Source organism: Baudoinia panamericana (assembly GCF_000338955.1).
Source record: "Baudoinia panamericana UAMH 10762 unplaced genomic scaffold BAUCOscaffold_12, whole genome shotgun sequence".
Taxonomy (NCBI): domain Eukaryota; kingdom Fungi; phylum Ascomycota; class Dothideomycetes; order Mycosphaerellales; family Teratosphaeriaceae; genus Baudoinia; species Baudoinia panamericana.
The window spans coordinates 940,139-965,776 of NW_006911268.1; the positions used below are offsets into that span (position 1 = coordinate 940,139).

The 25,638-nt window shown below is 55.5% G+C and overlaps 13 protein-coding genes across 13 annotated transcripts; 7 read left to right on the forward strand and 6 right to left on the reverse strand.

Moving 5' to 3' along the window:
- Positions 1 to 119: 119 nt before the first annotated feature.
- On the forward strand, positions 120 to 2,587 carry BAUCODRAFT_115113 (uncharacterized protein; the record flags this gene model as incomplete). The annotated part of the gene is made up of 3 exons (XM_007682055.1): positions 120 to 425; positions 491 to 1,538; positions 1,599 to 2,587. Exons 1-3 carry the CDS (start codon positions 396 to 398, stop codon positions 2,585 to 2,587), a joined length of 2,067 nt encoding a protein of 688 aa, XP_007680245.1. The 5' UTR covers positions 120 to 395.
- A 455-nt stretch (positions 2,588 to 3,042) lies between these two features.
- Positions 3,043 to 4,494, forward strand: BAUCODRAFT_151391 (uncharacterized protein; the record flags this gene model as incomplete). The annotated part of the gene is made up of 2 exons (XM_007682056.1): positions 3,043 to 3,255; positions 3,331 to 4,494. The coding sequence occupies 2 exons, from the start codon at positions 3,043 to 3,045 to the stop codon at positions 4,492 to 4,494; spliced, it is 1,377 nt and encodes a 458-aa protein (XP_007680246.1).
- Positions 4,495 to 4,648: 154 nt separating this feature from the next.
- BAUCODRAFT_270481 (uncharacterized protein) lies at positions 4,649 to 6,157 on the reverse strand. The gene has a single exon (XM_007682057.1). It carries the CDS (start codon positions 5,971 to 5,973, stop codon positions 4,804 to 4,806), a length of 1,170 nt encoding a protein of 389 aa, XP_007680247.1. The 5' UTR covers positions 5,974 to 6,157; the 3' UTR covers positions 4,649 to 4,803.
- A 176-nt stretch (positions 6,158 to 6,333) lies between these two features.
- On the reverse strand, positions 6,334 to 7,063 carry BAUCODRAFT_37944 (uncharacterized protein). Its single transcript, XM_007681668.1, has 2 exons — positions 6,979 to 7,063; positions 6,334 to 6,927 (listed from the first exon to the last, which is right to left on the reverse strand). Exons 1-2 carry the CDS (start codon positions 7,055 to 7,057, stop codon positions 6,659 to 6,661), a joined length of 348 nt encoding a protein of 115 aa, XP_007679858.1. The 5' UTR covers positions 7,058 to 7,063; the 3' UTR covers positions 6,334 to 6,658.
- Positions 7,064 to 7,859: 796 nt separating this feature from the next.
- BAUCODRAFT_270595 (uncharacterized protein) lies at positions 7,860 to 9,208 on the forward strand. Its single transcript, XM_007682058.1, has one exon. The coding sequence runs from the start codon at positions 8,039 to 8,041 to the stop codon at positions 9,119 to 9,121; it is 1,083 nt and encodes a 360-aa protein (XP_007680248.1). The 5' UTR covers positions 7,860 to 8,038; the 3' UTR covers positions 9,122 to 9,208.
- A 1,112-nt stretch (positions 9,209 to 10,320) lies between these two features.
- Positions 10,321 to 11,865, forward strand: BAUCODRAFT_77006 (uncharacterized protein; the record flags this gene model as incomplete). Its single annotated transcript, XM_007681747.1, has 1 exon — positions 10,321 to 11,865. One exon carries the CDS (start codon positions 10,321 to 10,323, stop codon positions 11,863 to 11,865), a length of 1,545 nt encoding a protein of 514 aa, XP_007679937.1.
- Positions 11,866 to 12,206: 341 nt separating this feature from the next.
- Positions 12,207 to 16,307, reverse strand: BAUCODRAFT_77135 (uncharacterized protein; the record flags this gene model as incomplete). Its single annotated transcript, XM_007681755.1, has 2 exons — positions 12,207 to 13,056; positions 13,210 to 16,307. 2 exons carry the CDS (start codon positions 16,305 to 16,307, stop codon positions 12,207 to 12,209), a joined length of 3,948 nt encoding a protein of 1,315 aa, XP_007679945.1.
- Positions 16,308 to 16,961: 654 nt separating this feature from the next.
- On the reverse strand, positions 16,962 to 18,911 carry BAUCODRAFT_270716 (uncharacterized protein). The gene is made up of 2 exons (XM_007682059.1): positions 17,699 to 18,911; positions 16,962 to 17,648 (listed from the first exon to the last, which is right to left on the reverse strand). Exons 1-2 carry the CDS (start codon positions 18,764 to 18,766, stop codon positions 17,184 to 17,186), a joined length of 1,533 nt encoding a protein of 510 aa, XP_007680249.1. The 5' UTR covers positions 18,767 to 18,911; the 3' UTR covers positions 16,962 to 17,183.
- A 96-nt stretch (positions 18,912 to 19,007) lies between these two features.
- Positions 19,008 to 19,214, forward strand: BAUCODRAFT_125958 (uncharacterized protein; the record flags this gene model as incomplete). The annotated part of the gene is made up of 1 exon (XM_007682060.1): positions 19,008 to 19,214. The coding sequence occupies one exon, from the start codon at positions 19,008 to 19,010 to the stop codon at positions 19,212 to 19,214; it is 207 nt and encodes a 68-aa protein (XP_007680250.1).
- A 140-nt stretch (positions 19,215 to 19,354) lies between these two features.
- Positions 19,355 to 19,779, forward strand: BAUCODRAFT_142540 (uncharacterized protein; the record flags this gene model as incomplete). The annotated part of the gene is made up of 2 exons (XM_007682061.1): positions 19,355 to 19,384; positions 19,435 to 19,779. Coding segments are annotated over 2 exons (244 nt in total), but the record flags the coding sequence as incomplete, so codon positions are not given.
- Positions 19,780 to 20,158: 379 nt separating this feature from the next.
- On the reverse strand, positions 20,159 to 21,748 carry BAUCODRAFT_37948 (uncharacterized protein; the record flags this gene model as incomplete). The annotated part of the gene is made up of 1 exon (XM_007681669.1): positions 20,159 to 21,748. A coding segment is annotated over exon 1 (982 nt), but the record flags the coding sequence as incomplete, so codon positions are not given.
- A 291-nt stretch (positions 21,749 to 22,039) lies between these two features.
- Positions 22,040 to 24,296, forward strand: BAUCODRAFT_77212 (uncharacterized protein; the record flags this gene model as incomplete). The annotated part of the gene is made up of 2 exons (XM_007681762.1): positions 22,040 to 22,112; positions 22,168 to 24,296. The coding sequence occupies 2 exons, from the start codon at positions 22,040 to 22,042 to the stop codon at positions 24,294 to 24,296; spliced, it is 2,202 nt and encodes a 733-aa protein (XP_007679952.1).
- Positions 24,297 to 24,487: 191 nt separating this feature from the next.
- On the reverse strand, positions 24,488 to 25,305 carry BAUCODRAFT_37950 (uncharacterized protein; the record flags this gene model as incomplete). The annotated part of the gene is made up of 1 exon (XM_007681670.1): positions 24,488 to 25,305. One exon carries the CDS (start codon positions 25,303 to 25,305, stop codon positions 24,643 to 24,645), a length of 663 nt encoding a protein of 220 aa, XP_007679860.1. The 3' UTR covers positions 24,488 to 24,642.
- Positions 25,306 to 25,638: the final 333 nt, after the last annotated feature.

A 25,638-nucleotide genomic window follows, 5' to 3' on the forward strand; every position in this document is an offset into this window, starting at 1 on the left:
CACCGCTTGGCTCGGCCGGTGGCTCAGCACTGACAGCTTCACGAGTCAGGATGGCCCCTCCCCGCGGACGTTTCTGCCTCTCCACACGTCCCTGCACTCTACCCATTGCAGCGTTGCAAAGGGCGGCCATGTGCCCAAATTGATTGAAGAAAATGACAAGGCCTGCAACGGTGGGCTCTTACCTCTTGAATGATACCTCAAATGCGATAGAGACGCAACGGCTCAACTTTCGAGCCTCTTCCACGCTGCGGCCGACCGCTAGCGCCCTTCCCTTCACAGCCAATCAGTACTCAAGCGCAGAATCGCGTGTTTCGCGTCTTCTCCGTCAAGCATTGATTGAGTGGAGTTGGAGGTGAAGCATTCACATTCACATTCACCCCGCACTCATTCAGGAAATGCCTCCCTTCCGTGATGACCAGATCTTCGTAAGCCCGACATAACCGTTCACAGCCCTCAATGAACTTAAGCTAAATCAATATGACAATAAAAGATCATCGCCCCCGGTTCCGAAACCACCCTCGCCCAACTCGGCCTCCCCGAGTCGTTCACCCCCGCCCGCTACCGCCTACGCTCGCGCATGTTCCGCGCCGAAAAGGCGGGCGAATACGAACCCATCAAGATCCGACGGAAAGAGAAAGCGCCCCCTGCACCCACACCCGCACCCACCGCGCCCGTCAACGGTCTCGCTCCAGCACCCAATGGCGCAGGCTCCAAACCAGAAACCACCGCGCCCAACGATGACGACGAATGGGAAGAAGATCGGGTATCAGAAGAAGGCGCCGTCTGGCCCATCCGCGGCGGGAAAGTCGTCGACTGGCCCTGCTTCTACGCCCTCATGACCCACGTCTACAACTACGTCAACCCGCCCTTCCACACCCCTATCCTCCTCGTCTCACAACCCGTATGGACGCCCAAAGAGCACGAGAAGGTGACGCAGTTCTTCTTCGAGAAGTTCAAAGTCCCCGCTTTCACGATGGTGGACTCGGCCATGGCGGCTTCCTACGCTTATGGTCTTACGACGGCGACGGTGGTGGATGTGGGGTTGAGTAAGGCGGATATCACGTGTATCAGCGACTCGGTTTTGCAGGATATCGGACGATCGATCGCTGTACCGGATTGTGGAGGCGAGGCGATGACGGAGCGATTGATGGAGTTGCTTAACCTGCGGAAAGGCTTTACACGCGAGGTCTGCGAGCAGCTAAAGAAAAGCAATATCTGCGAAGTACTACCTTCTGACTTCGATATACCTACCAACGACTCGGTCGGCGGCGACGCGCACTCCGCCAATCCAGCAGCCGCAGCGTCGACAGGCGCAGATGGTGTACCGCCAGGCAAACGAAAACAATCCGTCGTCGCGGACTTACCACGAGGACCGGGCCCGAACACGCAAGTCGGCGAGGAGAAGAAGCTAGAGGACGAAGAAGGCGTGCTCGATATCGCCAGCATCGTCACGGGCGGCAATATGAGCGAGTACCTCGCGCAGAAGGAACGGGAGAAGCAGGAGAAGGCTGCTGCGCGACAGGCCAAAAAAGCCGGCAGTGGCGCCGCAGGTGGTGGGACGGGCGACGCGGCACAGTCTGGTAGCGGCAGTGGTGGAGCGGCAGGCGCAGCGGCAGCGAGGATCATACGCCTACCGAACAACAAACGCACGCGGAATACCTTCGTGTATGAGGACTTCGCCCTCCACGACGCGATGAAGAAGGCCGGGATGAGCAATCAAAACATGGCCGACATGCAATCCGCCATGGATTTCGACAGCAGTGGCGGCACGGGACCGAACGCAGCGAAACGCCAAAAGACTCCCGAACCCCAAAGCGCCGTCTCCGACAAGCCACCCCCGGACGCCGAGCTACTCGCCAGTCCCGGATCCAACGGTAGCGGTTTCCGCCGCGAGATCGAAGTCGGCCCCGAACGCTTCCAAGCCGCCTCGGGAGGGATCTTAGATCGACTTGCGGACGCTATACACCGGACAATCCAGTCCTGCATTGATGTCCACCGGAGGAGCGAGTTGTGGGAGAATCTGGTTGTCGTGGGGAATGGAGCGAAGGTACGAGGGTTCAAGGAGGCGTTGGTGGAGGTGTTGATGCGGAAATTCTTGGTCAGTCCGTCTAGTGCGACGATGTTTGTGAGTGAATTGCCGAGTCGGATGAGTACGCCGGGCGGGACGGGGACGAGTACGCCCTTGCCACTTTCGCATCATGGTGGTGGGGGTGTGAACCCGTTACTCCTTGCGGCCACGACGGCGCAGAATCCGGGTCTACTTCACCCCGGCGGAGTATCGTCGTCAGCGTCCGCATCGGCTTCGGGATTACTAGCGCCTCAGCAACACCCGCACAGCATGCATTCCTCCCACGCACAAACGCCCACGAGCATCAAACTCGCGAAGATCCCCGAGTACTTCCCCGAGTGGAAGGAGGTCGGGTATGAGGAGGCGCAGTTTTTGGGCGCGCAGGTGGCGGGGCGGGTGTTGTTTGTTGTGGATCCGGCTGCGAGTGGAGGGGCAGGGGGAGGGGGGAGTAAGGGATATATGAGTCGGACGGACTACAATGAGCAAGGGCCTGGGGGTGTGCATGAGGTTTGTCTCTAGCAGTGATGAGGGAGGGTAAAGTGGAGTGAAAGGAGGAAAGGTGCGGATACGCGAGGAACGGCACTAATTGTGTATCTCAAGAGGATTCGATGGAAAACGGACCCTCATTTGGGCCCCTTGGCAACAAGCCGCTTCAGTGGTGACAATGCAGGAGCTTGGAGAATGCAAGATGGGAAGGTCTTGTTGCTGCTCTGCTGCTCTGCTGCTCGCATCCGGCCGATGTCTGCTTGCCGGAATCGGCCCGGGTTGGGGTGCGACCAATCACGAGAGTCGCTGCTCGACCTCTGCAATCTCTCCCACACGCACTAGCAATTGATATAGAACAAACCATCCGTTTATTTTATTGTAGGACTACGGTAGGTCACGCAGCGTTTCATCGTCTTCGGCAGACACGCGCACCTCCCTTGCTTAACATCCGCGTTTCCCGTCTCTGAGCCAAGCGAGCAAGGGCAATAATGGAGAAGACGATCTATATTGCTCCCTTCATCCACTGTGAGAGTTTGACCGAGCTCGATGTTTGCCCCAATGGCATGATTGGTGTGGGCGCGGATGGCAAGATTGCTTTCGTTCGTCGTGATATGAAGGGTCGTCAGTTACCGGTGGAGGAGGGGTGGGAGGAGGCGAAGGTTGTCAGTGTTGGGGAGAATTGCTTCTTTTTCCCCGGGTTTGTAGGTGCGTGTGCTAAACTTATAAACTCCGATGGGGTTACGGATGCAGCATTGGAGATTGATGTGCTGATGTAGTGGGTTGTAGACACGCACATCCACGCTTCGCAATATCCCAACGCCGGCGTGTTTGGGAAGTCGACGCTGTTGGATTGGCTGAACACATATACCTTCCCGCTGGAATCCTCGTTCAAGGACCTCGATAAAGCGGCTCGCATCTACAACCGTGTCGTCGCCCGGACGCTATCGCATGGGACGACGACGGCCTGCTACTACGCCACCGTCCACGTCCCCGCAACAAACTTGCTAGCGGACATCTGCCACTCGAGAGGTCAACGAGCGTTCGTGGGCAGAGTGTGCATGGATCGCTTGAGCCCGGAGTGGTATCGTGATGAAAGTACCGAGTCAGCTGTCAATGACACGAAAGCTTCTATCGACCACATCAAGCAGATCGATCCGGAATACGAGCTCATCACGCCAATCATTACTCCTCGCTTCGCCCCTTCATGTACGGACGCCACGCTTACCGCGCTGGGCAAGCTTCACCATGAGACAGACCTGCCAGTCCAAACGCACATCTCCGAAAACAAATCCGAATGCCAACTCGTCAAGGAATTGTTCCCGCACAGCGCATCATACACCGACGTCTACGACTCTACCGGCCTCCTAACGTCCAAAACCATCCTCGCTCACGCAGTCCACCTCTCGCGCGACGAACGGAAGTTGATCAGAGAACGGAAAGCGAAGATCAGCCACTGTCCAGCTTCCAACACAGCGCTCACTTCCGGCACGGCGAAAGTGCGAACCATGCTGAACGAAGGCTTGACCGTCGGACTCGGCACGGACGTCAGCGGCGGCTACACTCCTTCCTTACTAGCTCAGTGCAGAGAAGCCATCTTCGTCTCCCGCCACGTCGCCATGGATCACGGCGACGACGCCAAGTTGTCTGTGGAGGAGGCGTTGTACCTCGCCACTCGCGGCGGGGCGGAAGTCGTTGGCTTGCAGGATCGCATTGGCGGGTTCGAGGTGGGCAAGGACTGGGATGCGCAGATGGTTTCTCTCGGCCCCGTGGTGCCGGAGACGGTGGGGTTGGATGGGCGGGAAGGGTTGGTGGAGGTTTTTGGCGGGGAGGGGTGGGAGGAGAAGATCGCTAAGTGGGTGTATACGGGGGATGATCGGAATACGGTTGCGGTGTGGGTTAAAGGGCGGTTGGTGCATTGTCGGGAGGGGTGGAGGCCGTGAGTGGTATGATGAATTAGGCTTGTACAGAGAGATATAGACACATTGTGCTCAAGCTGCTAAGGAAGCATCGCCGAACAGCTTCTCACTCTCGTGGTCATTCCGACGCCAGTGCCGTTGCCAAATCAACGTCCATCGCCGTTGCATCTTGCTGAGAGTTGCGCGATTGCCTTGGACATCTGCCGAGTAGCTCCGACGACCAGGCCGTCTGCTGGGTATCCCAACGTCATAATCAAGTAGCGCTGCGTCCTCATAGCATTCTCCTCACGTTCACACGGTGCGGTATCATTGGGAATGTGCCATCTCACACATTCAAACCCATAATGGCCGCCGCAACTGCACATGTACAGCGCCACAACCGGCCGCAAAGCCGATGCCCGTGCACACCATCACAATCACCACGAAGCCGACGTCCTGCGCTAGAACGCCTATCCAGAGCAAGGCGAGCACTAATCCGATAAAGGTAGAGCCGAAAAGGACGAGGATGTATACGAGGATTATAAGGAGGTAGCTGAGGATTATGTTAATCCAGTCCAGAGATCGGGCGGCTCTGCCTAGGATGCAGCGGCAGGTCGGTAGTCCTTTTGCTGCTATAGGGCGGAGGAGGACTTTCGAGGTTCGATCCGGGTGGGGAACGTGGACCTCATCTTCATTATCATCTTCATCTTCGGCCCTCCAACCGAACTCCTCGTCCTCCTCTTCCGGCTGAACGTCGGACTCCGCTCCACTCAAGCCTTCCTCCAACACCCTCTCATACTCCATTGCTTCCAGCACTTCTTCATCCGGTTCACTCTCGTCGTCAGCGTCATACTCCTCCCACTCCTCCGCCGGCGGCAAGTCAAACCCCTCCTCCAACCCGAAGTCGGCATCCCTCTCGTATTGCGGCTGCATACGGTACTGTGGCGCCGATGGGACCCCAGGAACGACCGATGTATCGCATTGGGATGGTGGACTCGCACGGCTGCAGCTGTCACGCTCCCCACCATCCGTCGTCGCTATCGGCTCGCGAGAGCGGCGATGAGTCGTTTCGTCCTCGATAACGACGGTGGGACGCTCCCGCACGCAATCACCACACAGACATGCCGCCGTGAGCTTCCTACAGCATCCATGATCCCCTTCCTCCCCCACAACCTCACTGAGAAACTCGGCCATAATCGCCTCAATATCGAGATCAAAATCTCTCTCATCCCATTCCTGCTCCAACCAATCGCGCGGCACCCCACTGTCCACCAGTCCCTCCATCCTCTCCATCCACCCTCTCCCCCACAGCCGTCTAGGCGAAGGCGCGTGAACTTCCGCCCTCAGCGCCCGCCCCACAACATCGTACGCCAGCTCCGTCCCGTCCAGGCCGCGGGAGTCGTAGTAAGCTGCTGCTCCGGCGGCGCGGACGGAAGTGTCGTGCATTTCCAGCGCGGTGGGGCGGGTGAGATGTCCGTGGCGGGCGATGTGGGTTAGGATTAGGGCGTGGACGGTTGTCGGCATGGTGAGGTTTGGGATGACGGAAGGGTTGAAGGAGTAGGTGTCGTGTGATTTTAAGGGAAATGTTTGTGGTTGTGGGAGGAAGTTGTATGTGTTGGAGGGGGTGCGTATGGTGAGTTTCTAATAGAGGTGTGAAGGTAAAGACGTATTGCAAATGTGTGTGCAGACTTTCCACTGTCGAGACGGCTTGCGAAGCTGCGGAATAAGGAAAGATCGATGGAAAGAGCGAACGGACGGAAAGTCGTACTCACAGCCAAGTTAGTCGTGACAGTTCGTCTGCTCTTCGAGCGACGCATGTTTCTTGAGTAGGCAATGCAGGCATCCCACTTCGAAATTTAGATGAAAACATGTTGAGTAATTAACGTGCTGCTATGCCGCCGCGATGTTTCTGGGATATGACCAGCGGAAGCGGGCAGGTTGGAGGTGTGTTTCTTCCTTGCCACACCCTATTTTTGGTCAAGTACGGGATGCCGAGAGATCGTGCTTACCCTCGTAATGGACATCTAAACTTTGTTGTGAGCAAGCTGTGACATACATGGAAACGACTTACACGGCCTTCGCTCATATCGGGCTTGAGAAGGTTATTCGGCTTTTCACAGCAGTGGGATCTGAAAAGCGCCATGTGTTCAACGCACATCCCCGTACACGCTCATAGTATACACACTACCCATCTCCCTCATTCGCACGCCTAATGGTGCGCATGCTCCTCCTCCTCCTCCGGCTCAACAAACCAATCATCCTCCGCCGCGCTCGCGCCACCCTCCGCAGCCTGCCCCTCAACCTCCGGAACCTGATCCTCATACGCCTTCAGGTCGTTCGCAAGGTCAGCTTCTTCGGGCGATGGAGGCGGCTTGGGCATGGTGAACTTTTGCACGTGGCCCTCGGCGTCGGAGGCCTTGACGGGTGGGGATTTGTAGGCTTTGAGCTCTTTTAGGTACATGTCTTGGACGAGGTCCGCTGGGCTATGTTAGTATATATGGATAATGGTATAGTCTGTGATGAGCGGACCTTGTCGCACAGCGGTGGGCGTGATGAGGGTGCGGCGGAGGGTGGTGGCATGCTGTTGCCGGGCGGCTCTTGCGAGCATTTGGCGCTATTCACGTTAGCTGTGTATACGTTACTACTCGCTGTCCACGCATACCGAAGCCCTCAATGATTGCGCGAGCATGACTGCGGTGATTTGGGCGCAAAGTGACGCTGCAATGGCTATTCGCTCCTTGAAGCTCCTCACTCTTCGTAGCCGAAGCTTTCCATGTGTTTCTGCCTCAGGCCATCGACGACCCATCCGAGTCCATCACGTGCTCTGTTAGCGCGGGCTGAGTCAAAGCGTGCAAGTCTTGAGGAGGCGCACATTCTTCGCCAACCACGACTTCTACACCCTCTACACCTCCACCCTCACTGCTCTGCAAAGTCACAGATCACGCTCAACGACATCGCCATCCATCAGAGACCGTCGGACGAAGTTGCTGGCAACTCTCAGACACCCTCTGGCGACCGTCACCAAAGCGCGCTCTACGGCCTGATTTCCACGAGACACGCACACTCGCTGCCTCTCACGGGACACCTTCACTGGTTGCCGGCCGGACACTTGCAGACGCATCTACTCACTCCTCGTCATCGCGACCAGCCCTCTTGCTTCGACTTATCAAACAGTCGCTTACCCGCCTCAGAAGAGGTACTCGCTTACGGTCGCTTGGAGTGAGAGGGTGAGTAGTTTCGCTTACGCACAAACGCCTGTTCAGCAAACGAGACATGCACTACAAAGCGCTTCACTCCTCGTAAAACACCTCGTCTCGATAGCAGAATCGTCCAGCTGACCGTATCTGATGCAATAGCTGCGCTTGTTACACCTGGTGTAGAAGCCCAGCGTTCGTGAACCAGCGACCGTAGTCCGCGTTCACCGCGCAACACCGTCAAACTGTATTCGCCACTCTTCATCCGTTGTTACGCCAAACAACACAAGCTCAGAATCACTTCCAAAGGCATTAAGAAGCGCAACTCCGAGCGGTTTGGGGTCGCTTTCAACCAGAAGCAGCTCACCGCCGCGCCGCGCAAGCCGCTCGCAGCAATGCAGCAGGTACTTTCGCCAGGCGCTGTGCCTGAGCCCGAGGTGCATCCAGTCAAGGATGAAGAGTGGGTGGAGAATCTCAACGTCAAAATGATGTGCAAGGACTGCCGTGATGATCCACCCGAGCTGTACGAAGACCACGCAAGTGGCGATCTCATGTGTGCCAACTGCGGTTTGGTGTTGGCTCAGCGCACGATCGACATGGGTTCAGAGTGGCGTACCTTCTCGAATGATGATCAAGGCAACGACGACCCATCGCGTGTCGGTGAAGGGCCTAACACACTCCTCAACGGCGCGCAACTCGAGACTGGCATCGCCTTCGGTGATGGCATCCGTAGCCGGGAGCTTCACCGCGCGCAGAACAAGTCCAACATGGACAAGACCAACAAAGGTCTTCTGCAAGCTTACAAGCAGATTGGCGCTCTGTGTGATGGTTGGCAGCTCCCTTCCTCCGTCTCCGACACCGCCAAGCATCTCTACAAGGACGCCGACGAGAGCCGGCTGTTCAGGGGCAAAAGTCAAGAAGCGCTGATCGCCGGCTGCGTCTTCCTTGCTTGCCGGCGCAACAACGTACCACGCTCTTTCCGCGAGGTCATGGAGCTGACGAAAGTCAGCAAGAAGGAGATTGGCCGTACGTTTAAGCTGCTCGAGCAGTTCTACATGAAGAACACCAAGCTTGCTAAGAACGGCGTGAGCACAGTCGCTGGCGGACAACTCGTCAGCAACGAGGCGTACACTGGCAGTCAGAACTCGAACCCGGCCGAGTTGTGCGACCGCTTCTGCAATGCGCTCGGCATGTCACGCACGGCGAGCAACGTCTCCATCGCCCTTGCCCAGCGCATGACAGCCACAGGCGTGCTGGCGGGTCGCTCGCCACTCTCCTCCGCCGGCGCGTGCATCTACATGGCTTCGTACCTCATGGGCGAGCCGAAGAACCCCAAGGACATCTCGAATGCGGCGCACGTCAGCGACAGCACAATTCGGCATGCCTACAAGATCCTGTATCAGGATAAGGAGAAGATCATCACCGAGGACATCCTCAAGCGTGGCGGCAATCTTGAGCTGCTACCCCGGCCGTCTTAGGGAGTCAGCTGGTTTACGATGCTCAAGCCACCATCGTTTGAGGACAAGTGGATTAAGCATGAGAGGAATGATTCAGTCGCTTCGGTCGCTTGAGGGGCGCCGGCGCGCTATCCTTCTGAAGAACAAGCTGCGACCACTTCCATGGCAACCCAACAGCATTTCCTTTTTCATCAACTACGCAAACAGACTGTATACAACAAGCGCATGGACTGTCGAAAGACAATCGTGGCCAGCTTGATAGAGTTTCAGCGCGGTTACGGGACGCGAATGGCATAGACTGTCAAGGAGCCTTCGCCTTTTCTTGGTCCCGCTATTGAGGGAGTCTGCAGAGTCTGCGTTTGAACAAAAGCTTGCCAGAGGCAAATGATACCCAAAAAAGCAATGTAAATCAGATAGTGATACGATAATGAGGACCACATTAACTCTGTAACATGCTCTCCCCTCCCATCTCACCGTGACCATGCCAGTACAGCCCTGTTCTTGGCGGCCCCAACCTGCTCACCCTCTTGTCTATCGTAGTAGGTGCAGTGCGATAGATATAGAGCCACGTCACCCGTTCCTGCCTAAAGCGGCAAACAAACCATGGATTTCTATGGCGCTAGCGTGCTAGCGCCACTGGCGAAGTTCACACTCACATTCACTGCTGCTACCTTCGCAGGCCTTCCATATACACTCCTTCTCACTCTCCTTGCTTCGAATTTTTGCAACCACATCTGGAACAACAGTATCACCCGCTGGATACCGGATACAGAATACCGGCCAACAACCCAACCAACTTCATAACAAGTACAACAACCGAGAGCTTGCCGTTGCTACTGCATACTGCCTTGCTTATTTCCACACAGTTCTGCATAGTCCGTTGAGGACAAAAACTGCTAACAACCATGGCCGAAGATCTGCTCCAACGCATCTACGCAAACCTCCAAGCGCAACCCGAAACAACCACCCTCGACACCAAGCTCTTCGACGAAGCCGAACTCATCCTCCCAACCTACCTGATGGGAACTCAAGACCTCCAAACAAAACGCGAAACCCTCATGCGCAACCTCGCCGCAGATCTGATGGACGTCCGCCGTCCTGACCACACTCCCGTTGTCAACTTACTAATCCGCCTCTTCGACGGCTGGACCTGGGATCAAGTCTCCGCATTCGGAACAAGCAGTATTCCCTACCGGGACGGCCTGGCCGTGGGGCCCTGGATGGTGCCGTTCAACAAGCTTATGCTTACGCTGCTGGGCAAGGCGATCACGAAGCCGAATGATGCTGCCCAAGCGGCAGGAATGCTGGAGACGATGCAAGCGACTGTACGGCTTTGGCTTACGACTGAGGACTCCGGCGTTGCGGCGCAAGCGGGGGAATTGTTGTATCAGCTTCTTAGGATCGATTTACCGCCGGAAGCTGCGCCGACGGTAGAACGAATGGAGGAGTTGGCTACGGCCGGTGGGCAGGGATTAGTGGCGAAGCGGTTGTTTGGGGATAGGGATGTGTATGTTGTGTTTTTTGAGTCGTGCTCGTTGGAGCATGGGGCGGCGGGGTTGAGTAAGGGTCAGAAGACGATTGCGCAGGCGAGGTTGATGGAGTGGTTGCCGAGGGTTGGGGCGTTGCATTGGAGTGTGCTTGTTAGGAGTCACCATCGGGGTATCGAGGAGAAGTATGGGGTTAACGCTGGTGCGGGTTTGCTTGATTTTGCTGCGCTGAGAATGGTGGACTATAAGGATGATGTGCTTATGCACCGCTGCCTCATCGATTTCTATACCGAGTTGCTGGTTAAGACTAAGGAACTCGACACTTTCGCGCGGAGAGAGCAGGTGAGCCCTGGCCTGCGCTTCCTGATCGACAACAAACTGCACGACAGGACGACGAAGATCTACCTCGACCCCTATGCGGTCGATGCCGTCGACAGAGCCTTCCTCTACGGCCCAGCAGCCAACTACCTTGCCGCCTACGCCTCCCTATTCTCGCACCATTACACGAGCAGCTCCACCCATCTCGACGTGAACAGCAGATTGCGCAACGTGCTAACGGAGATGACGCCGCTCCGCTGGGCGCACACGGAGTCGCCAAGCCACGATCTCCGTCTCCTCGCCCGCCTCCCGCGCACAACCCTGCTACCATACACTAGCAGTCCCGTTGCCCTGCTCCCGTCCGGTCGGATAACCAACGCCGACGTTCTCAACACGCTAGCGGCAATCTTCCACGGACCTGATGCCGCCACAGCCAGCTCGGAGCAGAGCACCGTAGAGGGAACCGCGGCACGGGCCATGTATTACAACTACCTCTCCGAACACCGCCGCTTCTGGGAGGACCTGACTCTCCACGCGGGTACTCCCGCCCTGCTCGACCAAGCCCTGGCAGCGGTAAACTGCCTGACAGCGGTCATAACCGCGCGCTGGTCCACCACCGCCACAGAGTCCGAGCCCACCCTCCCCACCAACCTGGCCACCCCCGCCAGCGGCCCCTTGGCCATCCTCTCCCCGCCTTCACTGGAGTATACGCTGCCGTTCCTGCTATCGCCCGCTCAACGGGTGGGAGGGGTCGGGGATGCTGAGAGCGCCGCTTATAAGGTAGCAGTGGCGAAGTTCGAGGCTTTGGCCGCGTTGCGGTCTCGGTTGGCGGCGGAAGCGGAGAAGACGCCGGGGGAGGGCTTTGAGGAGATGGTGGAGACGATGGGGAGGAGGTTGGGGGAGGGAGTTTGGGGAAGGAGGAGTGACGTGGGAGGGAGTGTTGGGACGATGGAGTTGTAGGGGGTGAGGTTGGGGGCTTCTCAAGGGCATTGTTCGGTTGGTGTTAGGATACCATGGTTTGTAAAGTATCGCGTGAGCATGGCGATGGCGTTGGGATGGTGGACGATACCTTGGAAGGTCTTTGTCATATCCCAAAGGCATTGTCTGGTCACGCACTCTCATCGCCGTGGTAGGAGCTTATGACATGCCTAACGACTGTGGGGTAGTGGCTTACTTGTCCTGAGAGCCGCTGACGATCCCACATACACTTCTCATACAAGGAGGTGCTGTGACGACGTCAGGATGCCGAAGTGCTCAAACAGCTTTCGGAAGCTGCTGCGATTGGGTGCTGTCCTATTGTATCAATGCTGCGGCGCAACCTGACCCGCACCCTCCGCCTCCTTCCTAATCTCCTCAACCGCAGCCTTTCCGTCAGCACAGTCAGTGAACTCTTCTGGTATCTTCTCACTTAGATTGATCGCCGTAAAGCTCTTAGGTAACTTGACCGTGTGGAACTTCGCCCTTAGCGTCTCGAGAACGACCTTCCAATCTTCGTGCGGCGTCAGGCTCCGGCGTGGCGCACAACCGATGCAGTGCTTGCTGTCCAGCTGCACGTCGAGCGGATCAAAGGTATGGCAGCCTGGGGAGATAGTGATGCGGATGGAGTAGTTGTACGTCGTCGTGCCGTCTTCCGCGCCATCTACCGAAGATTCGGTCTTGTCCTGGTCCGCGGACTCGTACAGCTCGAAGCAGATCTGGCTGAGGTAGTCAAGCTCCGGGATGGCGTTGCGTGCGATCTTCGTCTGTACTCCGCCCTCTAGGATGCAGTTTAGAAGGGTGTAGATGTGGCTTTCTTTAGTGAAGTAGATGAAGCTTTTGGTATCATCACTTGCCTGCACTTCTTCAAGGTCTTTGACAATCTCTTTCAGCAATGGCAGGCTTGTCAGGAGGCCAATCTCAAGCTTCTCCGTCTCCGTGATGCCGTATTCCTGCGGGCCGATGAAGTCAAAGAGAATCTTGCTGGAGCTATATAGCTCATTGAGCTTCTCCAGCCGCGTATCGCTCTTCGCCTTGGATTCCGGTGCGTTCACGTCCCCTTTGTACAGGTTGAAGTACGACTCTCTCGCGAGTGTGTCGGCGCCCATAGCCGTGATAGCGCTTTTAGCGACAGTCATCAGATCTTGACTCCTACGTCGTAGGCCCATTCTTTCGCTGAGAGTCTGCCGAGGTCTGTCCACTGAACGAATGCTTTCGCTGCCGATTCCGGTGTTTGTGCGATTCGACATGATCACAGGCTCCTGCATTTGCGCATCTGGGCCGACGTCTTCCCTCACAGGCTCCGTTCGCTCGTGCGTACCCTGGAACTCCTCCCTCATGACTTGGCTCTCGGTCCTCGTCAAGCCTTCATCATTCTCTCCCCTCATCTGCTCAATCTCCGCCAGGATACTCCTGCTCGGCGTGAACACCCACTCCAGGAATTGTCGATTATGTAGCGCATCGAACTTCATCGTGTCGTAAAGTTCTGAAATCTTGCTGGGGTCAACCTTCTCTGCATCGATGAACTCATCGAAGAGCTTCTCCCACCGCTCCCGGAAAAGGTCGGCGTCCTCGCCGGTACACCAACGCGCTTGCACGGAGGATGCTTGCTGGTTCACCTTCTCTGCTTCCGCCATTGAGTCTTCGCTCGGCGAAAGCTGCTGGCTTGGTGGATGTTTGAGCTTCTCCAACGAGCTGACAGCGCTCGAACTTTGAAGCTTCTTGTAGTTGTGCTTCATGACTCGTCGGTGAAACTTCATCAGGTCGACAACATTCCTCACCACGACGTACGGCTCTGGCGTGCCGTCCTGCGGCCAAGCAAATTGTTCCGGCGCTTGATAGCCCTTTCTCAGCAGTCCCTTTAGTTTCTTCTTAACCTTGTCCATCTCGTCCTTCGCCGCATTGCTGTCATCCAGCAAGTCCTTCCGTATGCGTATGGAGTTTGGGTCGATATCCTGCTCGTCAAGGAACGCTGATGCGAAGATCTGCGCGGAAGTGGTAACCCGCCGTTCGGACGAGCTGTAGATGCTAACGTCAGAGAGTACGTCGCGGTTCATGAGCAGCAGATCGTTGCGCATGTTTTCGCCAAGGTCGGCCGCCTGATAGCGTGCGGAGTGTGTTGGCTCTCCGCCCCACTTCATCACCAGCTGCAGCTTTTCAAGGACAAGGTTCTCCTCCGCAGCTGCTGCGCGGGACTTTGTAACGCCCGACAAGGAGTCGCTCCGCATCTGCAACCTCGCGTGCGGCCTCTCGGCTTCATCAGCTCCTGGGCTGCGCGGTGGAGTATGTACGGCGATCTCGCTAGACGGTGCGTGAGCCGCAGCGTCATTCGCTTTCGGTATCTCGTCATGACCACCTTGGAGCTTAGCCTTGTTTTCATTCGTGGGCTTCTTGAATAATGGCTTGATCTGCACTTTCGTGCCAGGCAAACCCTTCTTCCGCTTCAGCGCGTTGTCCAACTGTCTAAGCTTCCTCATGTCTTCTTCGCCGGCATTGAGCGCTTCCGCCACTGCTCGCTGCACCGACTCAAGTGCCGCGTCACCAACGAGCAAAACTTCCTCTTGATGGCCTTTCAGTAGATCCACAAACGGCTTAGTGTGGAATGTGAACTTGAACTTCTGCTTCGGCGTCCGATCAGCGTGCCTAATGACGGCTACCATACCCTTCAGCTTCCACTGACTTTTGAGTGCTGGAGCTGGCACGGCCGCCGGCACATCTGGCCGATACTCTGAGGCCAGATGTTCATCAGATTGAGCACGCTGTGCAGCCTCCGGATCTCGCACTTGTCGAAGCTGTCGCGACTCGGCAGGAGGTGGTAACACGTCGTCTTTGCTCAGCGGGATCGTCGGCGTACGTCCAGCGAAGAACGGCTCTCTCGGCGCTTCTGGTGGGCTCGCAAGCGGACTTGTCGCACCGTTCGGGCTCTTCATAGTCGGTGGGTGGCCCAACCGTTGGGCGGCCTGTGACACGCTGTCCCTAAGCTGGCTAATGCTGCGGCTGCGGAACACACCCTTCAATGCGCTGTGGTGGCCAACATTCTCTTTATCGCGGCCAAACAGCCCTTTGCGGTGTCCATCCGTTCTGTCACTCGGACCTGCCGAGGCATCACCGTCGCCATCTTCAGAAGCAGTTGGTGTGGAACGGCCTTCCCATCGCATCTTTTCGCGAACGAACATTGCCTTTAGAATAGACGCACATTTGTCGTAGTAGTCATTATTGTCCTTGACAAAGCTCCATCCATTGACGTCGATTACATAGCTTTTGTCGCCGACCCTGAGGAGGTCAAAGCCACAGATTCGCTGACCAAAGCCCATCGCGATCTTCGCGGCCATGGTCTGCTCTTCTCTCGAGAGACTTGTGACATAGCGTAGCTCTTTGCCGTTCGGGTTCCGCTTCACGATCCCGTCGACGACCGGACTCTTCCGGGTTTCAGCATGACAGAAGTCTGGACCTACTGTGTAAGCTTTGACGTCCTCTGCATTCTCCACCTTAAGAAACTGCTCGTAAATGTAGCTCTCGGCCGGCTCGGTGATAGCTCTCGGCACTTCCAGAGTGTCATCCTTTTCAGAGCTTTTATTGTTAATCTTGCGGAAGAGCCTTCTGCCGCCGCCACCTTGCGACTTCGGGTAGTAGATGTTGATGTTGTGATCCTCGCCACTTACTGGCTTCTCCACGAACGGCTTCGTCAGTCGTTGCCCGTCTACAACAAGGGTGTCGTTATCGTCTTCCATGTGCACATCCTGAGGCGCGGCCTGCGCGCCGCCAGTGCTAACTTCATCGTTACCATGCAGTCGTACCCCGGTTAATTCATACATTCGCCAAGCAATGTCCTGCGACAGAATGACAGGTCCGCCGTCCCGACTGACCTCTATCCGTTCCGGAGTCGGCACACCAAGCCTATCCAGGATCCTCAAACACAATCTGCGGTCCCAAAGTACAGTTTGCATAGGCAGATCGTTCACGCAGAAAGGCTTGCGCAGCTTCGCATAGGCAATTGCTTTGTCAAGTGGAAACCCATCGGAGAAGAAACTGATCAAAAAGTCGCAAACAGGCCAGTTTTCTACATCCTCATCCAGAATAACCTTGTCACCAAAGATGATGACGTCGAACTCGGCCTCCTTACCAACCAAGCGGTTGAGGATATTCCGGGAAGGTCTTGACCGTGCCTTGCTGTCCAGAGCACAAATACCAATCGTGCCAATCTTGTGAGCATTGCTCATCAAGCTACGGTCCGCAGACGGTGAAGCCGAGTTTGGCGTACCGCTCGAAATCCGACGGTCTCCAAGTGTACGACCCCTAATCGTACGCCCTGCATGACTGCGATTCGAGCTGCTTGGCGTCGGCGAGGATGGAGCGGCTATTGGAGACGGCAAGGTTGGGGCGGAGGTGGCTGCCGCCGGCAGTTGATGCAGGTGAGCACCGCTCATAGATGGAGAGAGCGCGCCGTTCTGACTCGCCGTCGTTACCAAGACCGGATGCGATGCTGTCGTTCCGCGATCACCGTGCTCGTAGCGCACATCTGCTTCTGAGCCCCCAGCGACCGAGCTAGGACCGCTCGGAACACGCGCGTAGTTGTAGAGCGATGAGAAAGACGCTCTGTTGTTCTTCACATCCGGATCGCTTCGTCCTACAGCAATTGGTGTGTCGCTGCTTCCAGAGACACTGCCTCGTGAGACAGCACTGCCTCGCTTTGTAGATTCCAATACAGTGCTTGGCAGTCTTGCGCTCTCCGGTAACGCATTCTCGGCTGCACTATTTGAAGCATGCGGTGCGGGCATCATATTCTCATCCTGTTGTAGCCAGCTCCAGGTAGCCGAAAGTAAGCCGTTATCGGAAATTCTCGAGCTTCTGCGTGACATACTCTTACTCAAGCACCGGGAACTAAGCTTCGGCGCCGTCGACGGCAATGACAAGCTAGCTCGATCGACTTCACCATGGCTCAGGTCAACATCTGCGTGCCCTCCTTTCTTCGACAGGGACTCCGAAGAGGAGATAGCGAACAGAGGGTGGGAGGAGTGAGACTAGGCGGATTCATTGGAGGTAGTCCGAGACACTGGCGCCATCATCGCTGCCATTCTGCGCGATCATAGATACGCCGGGACTTCGCTGAATTACCCAACAGTCTTACTCTGAGGCAAAGCGACATTTATCGACTGCGAAAGAACTACCAATACTGAAACTGCATACACCTCAACAACGTTCTCGTAGCACGTTTTAATGCCTGCTGGCCGCATTCAGCACTAGCGGCGGGGGCTCCCGAACACTATCAACATGCCTTGTGAGGACACTGTACTGTATGCATCCTAAAGCATAGCTTTCGGCATGTACTTCATCGCTTGCCGCACACCCAAATCTGCCAGAACTTCCTCCGCCCCACCAAGGATCGCGTCGAATTTGTAGGTTCTGGCAAACATTTCCACCACGCGACCCATGCCAGACTGCGTTAACCCTCGCCCGCCGAAGATGTTTGTCGCATCATCCGCTATTTCGTGCGCAGATCGTGTGGCAAAGGTCTTGAGCAACGCAATCGGTCCCGACAGCAGAGTCGACTGCTGGTGGTAGGTCATGTGGTTCATCTGGTGCGTTATTTGTTCGAGCCATGCCTGGTTAGACTCAACGAGGGAGATCATCCGTGCAATTTTCTGTCGAATCACGGGCTGGGTGATAAGCGGCTTGCCGAAGACGATGCGTTGGTGTGACCATTTCAGGCACTCTTCTAAGACAGTACGTGACCAGCGAATGACGGCGCATGCCATCATCCAACGTTCCTGCAAGGGGGTTAGCTGCTTTGGTCAAGCTCAATCATGCTCGCACGTACGTGGTTGAAGTTGCTCATGATCACGGTGAAACCCTTGTCTTCTTCACCCAGTAGATGGTTGCGAGGCACCTTGACGTTGTTAAATTCAATGTAGGTAGTCGCTGCGGCCGTTGAATAACTCGTCTTGATAAGTTTGGTCTCGACGTCCTCCGTACGAGGGACAAGAATGACAGAGAACCCTTTCTTCGTTTTGCAACCGGTAACGAAGTAATCGGAGAACATGCCATTGGTGATCCATTTCTTCGTGCCGTTGATCAACCAATGCTGACCGTCTTCACTGAGCTCAGCAGTCGTCCGAATGCCTGCAACATCCGACCCTGCGAACGCTTCTGTGACGGCCAAAGACATCTTCTTCTTGCCAGATAGTACTTCTTCTGTTATGCGCTGCTTGAGGGCCTCGTCGTTGCACCACTGCTGCACAGCTGTTAATGAGATGGTCATGCCAGCCATATTCCCGTCCTGGAAGCCTCGCTGGTTATGTCTTGTAAGCTCTTGACCCATCACGAGATCGTGGAAGTAGTCGAAGTCTTTGCCATCCATAACACCCAGTAGCTTGCGGCCGTGCAGGTGCTTCCCAGGGCCAAGTCGCATTGCAAGAATGTTGGTCTCTGCCATCTTATCGATGAGCTCTTGTGAGATGAAAGTCCCATCCTTCTCTTTCTGCATGGCTTCCGGCGTGATATGCTCTTCGACGAACACACGTATAGCCTTCTGCAACTTCCGATGGCTCTCGCTGTAGTATGGGCTCTTGAACTGCGGTGCGAGCCATAGAGGCTCTGCGTAAGGGACCTTGCTTAGGTCACCAGGCTGTGGATCGATCACTTCAGATTTCTCGCCGTCTACCGCGCCAAGGCATAATGAGGCATACTGTTGAAGCACTTCGTGACGATGGAGGTTGTAGAACGCCGTAGTCGCATCTTGTCCGGCTACTTGTGTGAGGACGACCGAACCTCCAGGGTGGGCTTCCACGAAGTCGCTGAGATCGTAAATCTTGTGGTCAACAATGACCCAGAGATCATCCTCCGAAGTATGTCTAGCGACCTCGTCGCGGGTCAATGGGGCCTTCATTGTGACAGTAATTCGAGAAATCGTGGTCCGAAACAGCTGAGAGGCCTCTTGCGATTGCGACCAAGGCCTTCGAAGCCGGGTCTTGCTTGTAATGATCCATCATCGATAGCATTCAAACGAGTCTGCTAAAGACAACAACGCAGCATTAAGCCGAGGTCCTGAGTGCTGGCTCGATGACCGCGGCGTATATGCGGAATTTGCCGTTCCAACCCCCGTCGTCCTTCGATAACCGTATGCGGCTATGTGTAGCATACGCAGGTACACTCGGTGGGCACCTTTCGCCTGGGAGAATCAATATACTGGACCGGCTATTTGTGGGAGCAGGCGTATCATGAAGGACAAGGCTCTCCAATTACCACTGCGCAACGACGTGGCTGAAACCTCCCTACGCGCTTCTATAGTATCGGCCCAAGCTTGGCAGAAGATATCAGTCGAGAGCGCAAGATGATTGTCGCTCACTGCGGTCAGGTCATATAAGACCCACCTGCACGACAACTCGACTTCGAAGCGATGTAGGTCCCATCTCATTGACATGCCGACGAATCGTCTTACCATGCCTACGTACTCTCGACTTCTGATGCTCTCTAGACGCACGCAGTCAGCAGCAGAGGTCTCGCAGTAAGTACTTCGGTCCAAAGTCCTGTGGCTCTGGCTTACATAGACACCAGCGCCATTGATACTGTCTTCTGGCACGCTGTCAACGGCCTCGGCCTGCTGTGTCTCCTTTGTGCCTCAGTTCGCTTCTGGGCCGGAAGCCTTCTGAGTCCACTCTTATACTCTTCCAAAGCGACCATCACACTGCAGGACCATCCTAAACTCGCGACATTTGCATGGACCCTGTTTGGCACGCTCCTCGAAACTCTGCACGACCACACTGTTTAACAATATTCTCCGTATCAGCAGCCAGCAGCTATTACGCCAGGGAGCTACAATCGTAACGGTCGAATTTTGGCACAAATCGGCTACCCATTCACCGTCAATTCGTCTCATGGAAATCTCTCCCAGCTGTCGCGCAGGCAGGGTGTATTCACTCTTGCCACGCTTGTTTTCGCCATTCTGGCTGGAACGCTTACATCTGGCTACACTGCGTTACTCACACCAGCAATGGTCAAGGTGTATGGAGACTTTACGACGTATGACAGCGACTTCACATCCTACGAATTCCAAGATTGGGCATGTAAGCGAATTTCGTCTCACAGCGCAGAGCTTACTGATTCACAGTTTGCAAGTGAAGGACAGCAGTTCATCTCGAACTGTTCGCTAAGCGTTCGGTGACAGCACCGGATAGACAGCCGCTGACGCATAGTGCAAACTCCAGCATTGGCATAGGTACAATGAAACCGTTACTGGGACCTATGACATTGGCGGCTGGAAGACAATACTGAAAGTAGCTCTATCCTCATGTCCCGAAGTACAGGAAGTGTTTGCCATGACGTCCGCCGCGCTGGCCAGTATAACCTACACAAATTATACCACCGTCGCGGGTGCTCTTTTCTACCGGGGTTGTTTTGCTCTTGCTCCGAAAGGGTCTGAAACCCGAACAGTAATAAAGTCGATATGTAGGTGCTGCAGGGGAATGCGTAGCGTCTGGCTCGTACAGATCCGAACGACTGGTCAGTCGGAATCCACGTTTCATTCCAGGCCATGTAGATTGTACAGCCGTTCATGAGCCATGTAGTTAGACCATCACGGCGAGTAACACAGGACGATCTCTAGAGGGACGAGCTTCGAAGAGCTTTGTGAGGAGAGTGTGGGTACCTTGAGGACCGTATCGGTTGAAATAGATGGTTGAGCGGCAAACACTGCAGGCTAATATGAGCGCAGTTGGAGGTCTCAGAAGAGGACAGAGCATGAGAACGTGCACCGTGTCATATCACAACGATCTGCGCTGCGTTCCGCAGCTGTCCAGTATTGCAGTACATCAAGCTCGCATTGACCACGCAAGTCCTGTCGGTCTTGCCACCCCAGACAGTCTGCCACAGCACTCTCGCAACGCCATAGACAGTGACTCGAACAACGTCAAGCCAACCTCGTGGGTCAACAAGACCTCTCATCAATCCATCCGGCCGGCTCATTGCCCGCTCAAGACACTTCTGCCCTTCGTCCCAGCAGACAAGCTCCCTTCCACCCTTCAGCCAGCCGAATGTGTCGCTCTTGCCGGCATGGATGTGGCCGAAGACGTGCAGAGTCGGTCTGACTCGCCACACTTCATGCAGCAGGTACTCACAACCAAGAGCAGAAGGTAAATCAAGGTGGTATTTTGGAGGCGTATGCGTGATTAGTACATCTACGTCCAATGGTACGCTGTCTATCCAAGCATCTTCGCCCCTCGAGTACTGGAAGGCGAACTCCTCGCCACCACAGGCTGGGATCTGAGGGGCGCCATAGATTTTCAATTTACGTTGGCCTCTGTGGAATTTCAAACTGACAGAAGATTGCTGCAGGTACCATAGCCCTTTCCAGTCAACGCCGCCTTCTCGGGCCTGGAGAGATAGCGTTTGCCGGCTCCGCGGGTCAAGGTATGTGTCATGGTTACCAGCAATGACGACCTTGTGTTGGTGCGGTAGGCTGTTGAGCCAGTCAACCTGGGCTTGTATTTCTGCTGGTGTGCCAGCGTTGGTTAGGTCGCCTGCATGAACTAGCAGGTCACCGTCTGGTACATGAGCGGCTTTGAGACAGTGTGTGTCTGATATGCAGACCACGCGGATAGGATGTCGGCCGGGCCGTGGTGCAGGTTGTAGCCACATGCAAAACAAATCAATGACACGGATGAGCGTCTTGACGGGCTGGTCTAGAAGCTGGTATAGCAGCGACGGAGCATCAAACGGCGAGGCTGGAGCTAGGAAGTCAAACATTGTTGGCTGCCGTACTGTTCAGTCTCTCGCGCTGTTTCTACTCTCCACTACGCGATCTGGCCTTCCTGAATTGAGGTGCATCATTGAAGACGTAGGTACATAACGAGATATACATATGTGTTCGAACGTTCGCCATTGGCATCAAGATCGGTGGGGGGAAAGACGCGCCACGCGATCTTATGCATGGTGACGATGAGGGGCCCGGCTTCCAGAACAACGTACATACACGCGCCAAAACCTGGCAGAGACAGCTCTGTATAGCACCTACCGTGCTAGGTAGGCCTTTCCTCACCTTATCTCTTGGTTCTCAGTGTTCGAGCAGCGCTCCACCGTCATACTGGCCGACTCACGCCCCCGGCCACGTTTCCCTACAACTTTTAGCGAGCTGGTAACGACACAATTAGTACCTGAGCATAATATGGCGAAGAGCCATGCTCTACGGTCCAACATGGGCATCGACTATGTCGTGGTATTCCGCTTTGCCACAACAGGTATGCCGGCCCGCTAGGTGTAAGCGTTGTGCAACCGTTAACAGATCGGCTGCAGACAAGGTAAAGGCGACGGAGCGCTTCGAAGAATTGCTAAGACGGCTTGCTTCTGTCGGCCTTGCGACCGAGGTTCGAAATGGCGAGCACCACTCTATCCTCATCTTCGTCCGAGTTTCGAGTGAAGAGCACATGTTCGGCGAGATCTACCGCTCTCGCGTGAAAGACTGGGTCCACGGCGTGAGGTCAGCAGAACCTACAAGGGAAACGCGCAAAGCTTTGGAGCACGACCCTATGACCGAGGCGGAGCGTCTACGGATCATCTACCAGCTCATCACGAACCCGCAACAGGAGGGCGGAGCGGGCATCACACCCAGGAAAGGCGAGTGGGAAAATGTGGAGTCCGTTTTTGCGTTGCACGACCATGTCTACAACAAGGAGTGGATTACGAAATGGTCCACGCAATGGCTGTTGACCATGGAGGACATTGACGAGATCCGCAATCGACTCGGCGAGAAGATTGCCTTCTACTTCGCCTTTACGCAGACTTACTTCACCTTCCTTCTCTTCCCGGCCGGCTGTGGCGTTTTCGCCTGGGCTTTCCTGGGCTACTACAGCTCGTTCTACGCCGTGCTATGCAGCTTGTGGTGTGTGGTCTTCACCGAATGGTGGAAGCACCAAGAGCACGACTTAGCAATACGGTGGGGCGTTCGAGGCGTGAGCAGCATCGAGACGAAACGGCACAAGTTCAAGCCATCCATCATGTCGGTTGACTCCGCCACCGGTGAAAAGCAGCAAACATTCCCGGCCACGGATCGACTGCAGCGACAGCTCCTGCAAGTTCCCTTCGCTATTGCCGCAGTTCTCGTCCTCGGCACCATGATTGTCACTTGCTTCGGCATCGAGATCTTCATCTCTGAAGTCTACAACGGCCCGCTGAAAAGTGTGCTTGTATATTTGCCCACGGTCCTGCTGACCACTGGTCTACCTATGCTGACAGGCATGCTCACCACGTTCGCGACCCGACTCAACGACTTCGAAAACTACGAGACCGAGTCTCACTATAACAGCGCTTTGACCAGCAAACTCTTCATCCTCAACCTTATCACGTCATACCTGCCAGTCTGCCTGACGGCTTTCGTCTACGTTCCTTTCGGGAGTCTCATCGTGCCGTACCTGGACATCTTCAGCCTGACTGTCAGACCGTTTGCGGAGAATGAAAAGCAGCTCAAGGCACCCAAACACCCTAGCCAGTTTACGATTAACCCGGCTCGCCTGCGAAACCAAATGTTCTACTTTGCGGTGACGAGCCAGATTGTAAATTTCGTACTCGAGGTCATCGTGCCGTACGCTAAGAGGCAAGGCTTTATTAGGATGAAGCAATACCAATCTTCGCGTGCGCAAAAGGCCGGTGGCATTGCTCCTTCGGCTGGTGCCGACGATCCGCCGGACGAGAAGGAGTTTCTTGCGCGCGTGCGTAGCGAAGCGGAAATGGACATCTACAATGTCAACGATGACCTCAAGGAAATGGTCGTGCAGTATGGCTATCTGGCGCTGTTCTCCGTCATCTGGCCGCTGGTGCCGGTCAGTTTCTTGATCAACAACTGGATCGAACTGCGTGGTGATGCTGTCAAGATCTGCGTTGAGATGCAAAGGCCGACGCCGGAAAGGGCCGATAGTATTGGTCCTTGGCTGGATGCGCTGAGCTTTTTGACGTGGATGGGCAGCATCACAATGTCCGCTCTAGTGTATATGTTCAGCAACGACGGCGTCGGTCCGGACGGCACACCGACCGACATCAAGGCTTGGGGTTTACTACTTGCCATCTTCTTCTCAGAGCACATATACTTGATCGCCCGATGGGCCGTAGCGACCGCCATCAGCAAGCTCGATAGCCCCGGCAGACAAAAGTCACGTCGCGACCGCTACCTGACGCGGCAGAAGCTGTTCGAAGAGTCACTTGATCAGACACATAAGCTTCCCTCGCTCGCCGAGAAAGGTGCAGAGATTACTAGGAGTAGTCTCGAAGAGGAAGCACGTGCGAGTACCCTGCAAGGTGGCGCAACGCCTGAAGAGCGGTTCTGGGCCAGACAGCGCGGCTGGAAGGAGGCGGCGCAGGTTGGCAAGGGTTTCATTGAGCGTACGATGCCGGACGAGAATGAGGCGGCAAAGGGGAAGAAAGAGTTGTAATGTGCTTGACGATAACTTTGACGAGCAGGCAGTGCTGATGATTGTTACGGCAGGAAAGCGGGGATCGAAGAGGCCGTCGACTTGGCTGTCGGCGTGGCGTTGTGAGCGACATAGGTACCTGTGGTATGAGGCAAAGCTACAAGGGCAAGGTACCTAAGCTCCTAACTCGAGCATTCTCAATCACCATGGAACCTCTTGACCATCGTACTGCGCCGCGCTATTCTCGTAGCCGGGCACGTTGATGTTGATGAACTTGCCATTCAGAGCCGGGGTTGCTTCGAAGATGATGCGCTTGACCTCCGCAACACCGACTTCTGGTTCCAAGTCCGCGTGCGGACCGCCAAGATCAGTTTTGAGCCACTGCGGTGCGGTCAGTGATGACTTGGCTTGTCAGGAAAGATCTGAGTTGCGACTGAGAACTTATTCCAGGGGAAACACAAACAAACGTAAACCCCTGATCCGCGTAGCTCATCGCGTACTGCTTGTTCATCATATTGAGTGCAGTCTTGGAGATATTGTAGGCCTGGGTCGGAGCGAATGCGTACCGCTCAGCCCACGTAATGGAGGCTAGGGTCGTACCCATGTTTACGACCAGCTTCATCTTGCCCTTCTCAAGCAAAGGCAGAAAGGCGGAGGTCACACGATGTGTGCCGACGACGTTGACTTCGAAGGATCGAGTCAGCAGTTCAACGGGCAATGTGCCCATCTTGCCACTGGTATTCCAGGGGGCAATGCCGGCATTGTTGACCAGAATGTCCAGACCCCTGTCGCCGAGGTGGGATTCGACGGTCTTGGCGGCTTGCTGGACACTGGCGTCATCGTCCACGGCGGCAGAAGTGTGGGTGACCCGGTCAATGTGCTTGTCGATGAGCGCTTGGAGAGCGTCTGTTGGCTTGCCACGTGACAGGGCGAAGACCTTTGAGACCTGAGCATGGGGAAGGTCAACAAGCTGCTTTACAAGTTCAAGGCCGATGCCACGGGACGTGCCACTGACGGCAATAGTCGCCATGATGAGGGAAATGCTGGAAGTTTGGCTCAGTGCTTGGGTGGAAGGACGACATGCTTAAATACTGGGTCTGCAAGTCCCACCAGGCAAAGGCCAAGTCCATTGCTAAGCAGTCAAACACAAGGACGACGGCGCATGCAGGCAAGCAGACCGGAAGAGGTGAGGTCTATGTCCAGAGGCAGCTCGGAGCTAGTACTGTTACGTCCTCAGCCCTACCATATCTCGGTATCGAATAACGAGAACCGTCCGGTAAAGGTAAGGTGACAGGGTGCAATAACTCGTTCCACAAAGTCCGAATCCCTATCGCCGACTCTTCACCAACACGTCCCAACCACG

Coding starts and splice junctions, on each gene's coding strand:
- BAUCODRAFT_37944 (XM_007681668.1), bottom strand. CDS start 7,057: ATGCTCGCAAGAGCCGCCCGGCAACAGCATGCCACCACCCTCCGCCGC. Junction 6,928..6,978: donor GCCCACCGCTGTGCGACAAG/GTCCGCTCATCA, acceptor AACATAGCCCAG/CGGACCTCGTCCAAGACATG.
- BAUCODRAFT_270595 (XM_007682058.1), top strand. CDS start 8,039: ATGCAGCAGGTACTTTCGCCAGGCGCTGTGCCTGAGCCCGAGGTGCAT.
- BAUCODRAFT_270481 (XM_007682057.1), bottom strand. CDS start 5,973: ATGCCGACAACCGTCCACGCCCTAATCCTAACCCACATCGCCCGCCAC.
- BAUCODRAFT_270716 (XM_007682059.1), bottom strand. CDS start 18,766: ATGAAGGCCCCATTGACCCGCGACGAGGTCGCTAGACATACTTCGGAG. Junction 17,649..17,698: donor TCATGAGCAACTTCAACCAC/GTACGTGCGAGC, acceptor ACCCCCTTGCAG/GAACGTTGGATGATGGCATG.